The following is an 8326-nucleotide window of genomic DNA, read 5'->3' as shown; positions in this document are numbered from 1 at the left end:
CCATGCCGGCGTGACGGCGCCCCCCGGCTGCCCGCGCGGCCCCCGCTGCCCCCTCCGCGCCGCGCCGGCCGGGCGGCAGGATGGGCTGCATCCAGAGCATCGCCTGCAAGGCGCGGATCCGGCGCGAGAACATCGTGGTGTACGACGTGTGCGCCGCCATCGACCAGTGCCCCACGCGCATCGAGGAGACCTCGCCCATCGTCCTGCGCTACAAGACCCCCTACTTCAAAGCCTCGGCCCGCGTGGTCATGCCCCCCATCCCCCGCCACGAGACCTGGGTGGTGGGCTGGATCCAGGCGTGCAACCAGATGGAGTTCTTCAACACCTACAGCGACCTGGGCATGTAAGCGAGCGGCCGCGCGGGGCCCCGGGGTCCGCTCCCCGCCCGACCCGCCTCCCCAGCTCCCTCTCCGCTCTCCCCGTCCTCGCGCCGAGCCTCCCTCCCGCCCCCCTTCCGCCTCCCTCCTCCCGGCGCTTTTGTTTCAGTGACAGGGCGGGCGTAGGGAGGCTCCTCGCGAAGCGTGTTCTGGCGCTTTGCGTCTGACTCCCCGTGAACGCAAGGAGCACGGTGCGGGGCAGGAAGGACGCGACACGAGGGTTCGCAGGACGCAGGTGGGGGTGGCTGGGCAGTGCCCTGGGAGTTTCGGGGCGTCGTCTGTGTTTTGTGGGGCTTCCCGGGAAGAGTTTGGGGGGACCTGTGGAGAGAGGAGTGGAGTGGAGTGCGGGGGCGCATCGGGCTGGGCTGCGCGCCCTTTGGAGAAACCCGAGCGGGCTTGGAGGGAAAGGTCCCGGGCGTCCGGGCGGCACTCCGCGTTCCCTCGACTGTTGAATGCGAGCTCTTGTCTCCCGGGCCAGGAAGCCTGGAGGCGTTTCCGTCCGGAACCGCAAATCCCGCAGAGCCGCCCCTCTGGCTCGGCGCCCTCTGGTTGAGTGCTGGGCGGTGGGAGCGGGAGGCACCGGGCGCATCCCGGCGGAGCAGGGCCGGCGGGGCCGGCGCGCTGTGTGTCTTGTGCTCCGGGAGGTATGGGTCTCTTGTCGATCTAGGGTCTTGACTTACTCCAGAACTTGCCTAAATGTGGCGCTGGAAGGGATTCCCGGGTGCCCAGCGCCGAATCCTTTCGGCGAGCTGGGAGCTCTCCAACTTCTTTCAGCAGCGCCGCGCGGTGCGCGCCAGGCGCGGCGACAGCCGTGCGGACCCAGCCTCGCGGAGGCTCCTCGGCCGCCAGGGGCCGACAGCCTGCCCTGAACCGCAGGCTGCCTGGGGCTGTCGCGTCCAGGACTCTTTTATGTATTACATTTTCATAACTCCCTGCCGGCTTCCTTTCAGAAGTAGCCTCTGGGCAGATGGCAACGACAATGGCCGAAAGGTTTCGGGCCTGCGTTCTACCTCCCGTTACAACGTATGTCTAGAGCATCCTAATTAGCCTGCACCCTGTAGGGAAACTCTTTTCTGGAAAGTCAGCCTCGTTTCATTTATTAATCTAAACCTGCAGAACTCCCAAAGTTCATCCAGTGACTGTGGGATGGGGAATTGCTATGTTAAAGGATCAAGCCACCTTTTTAGAAGCAGCTTGCAGGCTTTTTATTGCGCCGTGAGAGCTTGTAAGTTAACTCGCGTCATAGATGCTACATGGAATGTTGACAGGTCGCTTTGTTTCCCCCCACCCCACCCCCCACACTGAGAGTTTGAACTTCTCAAGCATAAAAGCTCAGTGCTGGAGAAAACTCATTCCCAGCGAAGGTGTTTGAAAGGCCAGCGTCCCCCAAGCTCCCACACCCTATGCGCTTGTCTTTCTGGAAGGCAGCTTGAGGTGAAAAACGGGGGACGCGTTATACTGGGTGAATCGCGTCATTTCAAAGTGGACACACCCTCAAAAGGATGATTATATCTGAACACATGTGTCTCTTAAAGCTGTTGTTTTTAGAAACCCATTATTTGCAGTCAAGTCAGAGAAAGGCCCAGACAGGGCAAGGGCGCCCTCCCTTCTGTCTGCCTGGCCTGGTCCTGATGGCAGTGCCAGGGGCTCAGTGATTGCAGTCTGGGGCCCCAGTAGAGGAAGCCAGAGGGACTGAACAGAGACAGCCTCACTTTCCCCATGATCACACAGCCAAGGCCCTCCCTTGCCCCACATTTCTTGTAAATTGGCAAATCAAAAGCAAATACATAAATAATTCTTTCCATAAAGGAAAATATACCCCACCTGAGGAGAGGCCGAGGTGAGCTCTAAATGGACATGCAAGTTAGCTGAACTTCCTTGAATCTATGGGAGGGTGTGTCCACCCTGGAACCATCTTTGATGGGCGTGGATGGGCGCCGGGCCTGAGGCTCTGAGGGACACACACTCCCTGACCCTTGCTTACTGAGTTCTTGTCTTCGGAATTTGGGGAGAAAAGTCTTGCCTTTTCGACTGCCGCTTTCAGTATTTTAAGATTCTCGTTTTCATGTGGATGATGCAGAGCAGCAAGAATGGTCCCCAAGAAATCGCAGAGCATGTAACTAACTATAGATCGTAGAGCATGTAACTATAGATCTGTGTCTAGCGTCCACCTGTCTCTTCATGGCTGTGATAATTGCTGTGTCTTTAAGGCCACTTAGGGGCTCAAAATGGATTGAACCAATTTCCACAAAATGCTGATGCCCTGAAAACTTTGCCGGAGTAAACTGTTTAACAGGAGCGGGTAGTGCGTGAAAGTCACTGCAGCCTGTTGGTTGTTGTGCCCGCTGTAGCCAGCACCTCGAGTGGAAAAAACACTGCCGGCTGAATTTTCACCTGTGAGATGCACTTGTTACACGTGAAGCGTGATATGATGAGAGGGTTTAGGTTAGAAAGCTGCCTTTTTAACATTTTAAAAGGGATAATGCCAGAGGAGACCCACAACTCACAACGGCAAGAAAACTCTGTTTTGGGCTTAATAGGAAACATTAACTTTTGTGGTTTAAATTTTCAACATTTCCAAGAAAGCTAGGCCGCTGAAGCCTTTGAAATAGTGGATGATCGAGAAGGTCAGAGCTTAAGCTGAACTTGAACTCAAGTGACTTGGCACTTCCTCTGAGGAGTCGACAGAAACCAGGCCGAGGAGTACTCGTGGCAGCCATTCGTCTCTCGGTTGGCCCCGTGAACGCTGCCAGTGCAGCCCCTTGAGGCTGCTGCAAGTCCTCACCCTCCGGGAGGAAGGGCCGCTGCGGCTGTCAGTGAGCCTCTCAGTAAACACATATTCCCAGGTGCCTCCCAAGTACCAGCAAAGAAAAGAAAGGAGTAAGTGGGCCGCTTCACTGTTCCTCAGCGTCGGGGGTGTGGACCCCTGCAGAGAAAGCCCATGCTCCCAAACAGTGTGGGACAGATGCCAGGGAGAGGCTGGGGGACCCGGCTGGCTTTTCTAGAGGTGTAAGGGCTGGAGCTGGACTTGAGGACGGACGAGAGTCAGCTAGGGGGACTGATTCTAAAGGGAAGTAGGACAAGATGAGGACTGTTATGGGGGCTAACAGGCTGGAGTGGGGCTTTCAAGTAGGACAGTGGGAGGTGAGGTCCGAACAGTAGGCTGGGGTCTGCTGGGGAAGGCCAAGCACGTTATGATCCGGAAAAGACAAGGTTGAGGTCAGAGGATCAGGCGGCCCTAAGAGGTCTTCCTCAGACCTCTTAGCATGTAGGAGCTTCCCAATAGAGGCTCGAGGCCTTTGTGATGGGACAGTTTGGGATGCTAGAGTCCCAGCAGCACCCAAGAGCTTTCCTGAGTGAGGTTTGACCAAGAAATGGGGTTCACGTGTAAAGGATGGAGGAGGTGAAGCTGAGGTCGGGGGGAGCCTGCAGTAGCCAAAGGCCCTTGCCACTCCCTCCGCGCCCGTGTGCGTTGTCTCGTGAGCTCTGCAGGAGGCTGGTGGTAGAGAAGCCGTCTCAGCTGCCGCTGGCGGGAACCCTGGCCCGCGGGAACCTTTAGGAGGCCACAGCCCGTCCCCTCCTTCCGCTCCTGCCTGTCTCTATTCCTCCTTCAGAGCCAACATCATGGAGAATGTAGCTCAACCCTGCCCCCACCCCCTCCTCTGCTGCCCGTTCAGCTCAAGCCAGTTTCTGTTCATTCCAGAACCACTCCTGCTCAGCTCTCCTGTGATTTTCGTGTTGCCGAATCCAGCAGACACCTTAGACAGACTCTCACCTTTTCCGCAGTATTCTGCGTAGTCGACAGCTTCCTCCGTCTTGAATCACGCCCATCTTTTAGCTTTTGTGCTGTTTTTCTGGCGGCTCCTCTGTCTCTCTTGCCTCCAGTCTATCAGGACACTTCTCCTTGATTCTGCCTGGGTAATCTCATCCGTTCCCAATGGCAGCTGATGCTCTGTGTGATATCCGGTCACCTGCAGCTCAGGTGTGTGCATCTACCAACATTTCCTCTTGACTGTCTGGAAGATATCTGAAGCTTAACGGACCCAAACCTGAAGTCTCAATCAGGCACTAGAGCCCCCACCCCAAATCCGGACCTCCGCCCTTCTTCCCCGTCTTAGTAAATAACACCTCCAGTTCCTGGGCCGCTCAAGTCAAAACATCTTCATGTCACCCTAGATCCTTCCCCACCCCCACACCCCCCAACTCCATCCTCAGATCCTGCTGACCCCACCTCCAGGACAGCTCTGCAATCCAGCCAGCACCTTCTGCGTCCAACCCTTCCAGCGTAGGACGTGTCACCATTCGCTGTCACCTGCTCCAACAGAGACTTTCCAACCACACCTGCCACCCCCATGCTTGCCCGCCCAACAGCCTGTTTCTTCCCCACTCAAAGCCAGAGTGATATTTTAAAACTATAAATGCTACCACTTTCCTGCTTAAACTCTTCAGGGACTTTCTGTTGCAACTGGATAAAATTTGAAGGTCTTCCCACACCCTGAATGTCTCTTCTCAGCGCCCTGTCAGCCTTTTACCATTTCTTCAAAGGAACCAGCTTCGTCCCAGGTCAGCATTTTCCCCTGTGCTGCTCCCGGTCTGAAACGCTCTACCTGCCCACCCTTTTCTAGCAAGTTCCTGCTGCTCCTTCAGGTCTCAACTGTGGTGAGCTCCTCAGAGAGGCCACCCCTGTTTTCACAGCTTAAATGAGTGCTCCCCTGCTCTCATTACAGTTAGTGAGAAGAGAATTGTGTGCTTATTTAACACCGACTCATCTGGAACGTAAGCTCCACAAGCACCTACTCCATCCATTTTATTCTCTACGAGCCAACAGTGCTGGGCCCACAGCACAGGTTCAGTGAACAGCCAACAAAAATAATGAGCCGTCCTTCTGACCTCAGATAATCTTTCCTCTTCACCAAATCGTGTCTCTCTTCAAAATGAGCTTTTTATATGCAACCTAAGGCTGACCCCACAAAGCTCTTGAACTCGAAACTCCCCAGCTGCCACTTAGCATGGCCCCACCAGATCGCAGCTCCTCGGCACTGGCTCCTACCTGTCACGTCCTCGGTCCCTGCGATGTTCCGTGTACCAGGAGTGGCGTCCAGGTGTCAGACACACGCCTCACCCTCATGTCCCCTGCTATAAGCGGTGTTCAGCGTCTGCCCAAGGAGACGTGACAGAGAAAGTTTGTCATAGCGCTGTTCCACCTGCATCGCTGACTCGTGGCCTGAACCCCAGGCCTCCGGGATGGGAGGCCTTAGCCAATACTTAAGTGCCCGCCCTGCCCGGGAGAGTTACTGCCCCCAAAGCTAACGCTGCCCCGTTCCCAGCTGCATGCGGCCTGTGTGTGTGGTGTGGCTGTGAGTGTGTCCCCCACTGGTCACCGAGATGCCTCCTTCAGGCATTTGGCTCTCGAGGCCCAGCTCAGCCCATCCGTCCAGGGAGCTTGATGAGTGTCCAGGCCACTTGAGACAACACTGGCTCCCCCATTCCATCCCATCCCTGGTCAGGGAGCTCATGATCAGGACATAGCGAGGGACCCCCAGTCTAGAGCGGCAGATGGGGAGGCAGGACCCAGTTCCCCCAGGAAAGTCCTGAGTGCCCTTGAAGGGGAGCCGGCCTGACCCTGTTCTCTAATCTCCATCTCGGCCAGAGAGGAGCAGGGGATTAGCCGGTCTTTTCAGGAAGCATTAAGCTCACTGGAAATGAAGTTCAACTCCCGGGAGTCTGGAGTCCAGGGGTGGGAGGAACAGGGAGCCGGCAAACAAGGAGGGAAACAGTTCAAGGAGACAAATCAATGGCGAGTTCAAAACAAAACGGACTTGGGTAGCCTGGGGTGCGAAACTGTGGCGGCACGGGTGCTGGGTGGGGCCTTCCACGTGGCAGCAGAGGCCAGGGCTGTGTGGGGCCCAGTCTGCAGATGCTTCATGACCCCGGTTAAGAAAGGAGGCCAGCTTCTGCAGGACCCGGCGTGGGACGCAAGGTTCCAGCACCCCTTTCACTCTCATTCGTGTGGCACCTGACCTTGTCTGACCCTCTCCACGACCCTGTGAGCCGGCAGCTGTTATGACGCCCATCTTGCTGGTGGGGAGACTGAGGCTTAGGGAGCTCAGAGGACTTGCCTGAGGCCACACGCCTAGTGCGTGGCTGAGCTGGAATGTTCTGACCTCACGTCCTGCCTGCCTGGACACCGACTGCCACAGCTTGGCCCAGCTGTGGTGGAGACAGAGCCCCACTGTGTTCCTATCAGGAGTACAAAAGCTAGTGGTTATGGCGGCTGCAGTCACGGCCCCACTTTCTTCCTCAACACTTGTTGAGATGCTCAGGGTTGTCCCATTGTCCCAACTAGAGGATTTGGTAACTCCCTTCTCAGCCGGCCACCCCACTCTATGGTCACAGCTGGTAGAGGGGCCACTGCTCCTGTTGTGTGAACACTACACAGGCCGTAGTTTATAAATTGGCTATGACGAGAAATGGAATGATGTTAGCAGCAGGCACAGAGCAGCCTGGTGACCACTCAGAGCAGCAGGGCCGGCGCGGTGCCAGCGTCCCTGGGAGGGGTGGAAGCCCACGCACCCACAGCAGGGCAGGTGCGCAGGCTTTGTGGGTCCTTTGTGATGAGTTCTAGGAAAGAGGGGTGTGAGTGTGCACTTGCTGCTACTGCTGTCCTCATCAAGGAGACCCCATCACCAGAAGGGGAAGGTGCCATGAAGCTCTGCGCTGGGTGCTTTCCGCACGTGGCCTCATGCACACCTGACCAGTGAGGGGGACTCGTGGCGAGGTGCGGGTGGTGGGGGATTCCTCTTCAGCCCTCACGGGCCCCACGCTGGCCACCTGGGCTGCCGGCTTTCGCCCTGTTCCCCTGCCGCCCTGTGGGCACATGTCGGCCCTGGGGGCAGCCCTGGTTCCAGCAGACAGTCTCCCAGACCACTCAGGGGCTGACCTGGGAATCCGTCTGTCCCTCAAACTGTGCAGAGAGTTGCTGTTTGGAAAGATGGTTAGGAGGAGAAAGGGGACCCCCTCCTGGTGGGGGGAGGACCCCGGCTCTGCCACCAGCCCGTCGGACATGCGTCTGGTTCCCAGGGATCCTTGCACTATTAGTCCTTTCTCCAAGGCCCCCAAAGGCCACCAAGAGAGCCATGGAGACCTGAGGTTCTGGGACACAAGCCAGCTGCCACTGTTCATGGTGCCAGCTGAAGATACGGCCGCTGGCTTCCCGGCCCAGGGGTTGGGTCCGAGTGCCAGCTGTGTGACCTTTGGCAGGTCTCTGAACAGTTCAGCATCTCGTTTGCATGCATGTAAATGGACAGTAAGAAGATCTGTCTCCTTCCCTGGGGGCCAGGAACCAAGCGAGATGAAACCGACAGGCTCTCCAAACTGTAATGTGCGGTACACACATTATTTATATTATTATAGAGTGTGACTTATTATTATGAGAGGGCGACTGGATCAGGCTGAAGGAACAGGGAGGCCTGGGGCTGGGCCTGCAGCTGCCCAGGGCACAGAAGCATCTAGACTCGAGAGAGGGGTCCCTGAGCCCTCAGCCACCGCTCCCTCAGCCCCACTCGGAGCTGGAAGGGAGGAGAAAGCTCGCTTCCCAGCCAGGGCTGTCTTCCATGCATCCTTGAGGGAGGTGGCTACTCCTCAGCCCACCCAGAAGCCGCCCTCCCAGATCTGCCCTGAGCTGTGGACCCTGGGGACAAACCAGAGCACGTAAGCCACACTTTCACGGTCAGGAAGCGGGGTGTGGCGCTCCCACCTGAGTGAACAGGTGAGACCAACACTGCACGTAATTTGTGTCCAAACTATTTTTAATATATTTTTTCCGGTATGTTTTTAATATATCTTTAATACATATTATCGTGATTGCGTCTCTTTAATAAGGGAACCTCGGGCCGGCCGAGTGGCTCAATGGTTAAGAACTGGCTTGGGACGCCAGAGGGCCCCGGTTC

At 56.8% G+C, this 8326-nt stretch overlaps 1 protein-coding gene across 1 annotated transcript in view; it reads left to right on the top strand.

Annotated features, from left to right (window-relative positions):
- The first annotated feature begins 6 nt into the window (after positions 1–6).
- Positions 7–8326, top strand: part of FAM78B (family with sequence similarity 78 member B) — a 44674-nt gene continuing 36354 nt past the window's right edge. Inside the window, exon 1 of the mRNA XM_019647265.1 lies at positions 7–343. Within this exon, the coding sequence (XP_019502810.1) occupies positions 81–343 (263 nt within the window). The 5' untranslated portion in view covers positions 7–80. The remainder of the gene's footprint in view (positions 344–8326) is intronic.

Source organism: Hipposideros armiger, unplaced genomic scaffold, assembly GCF_001890085.2.
Source record: "Hipposideros armiger isolate ML-2016 unplaced genomic scaffold, ASM189008v1 scaffold_6, whole genome shotgun sequence".
NCBI lineage: Eukaryota > Metazoa > Chordata > Mammalia > Chiroptera > Hipposideridae > Hipposideros > Hipposideros armiger.
This window is presented reverse-complemented; position numbering and strand designations above follow the sequence as displayed.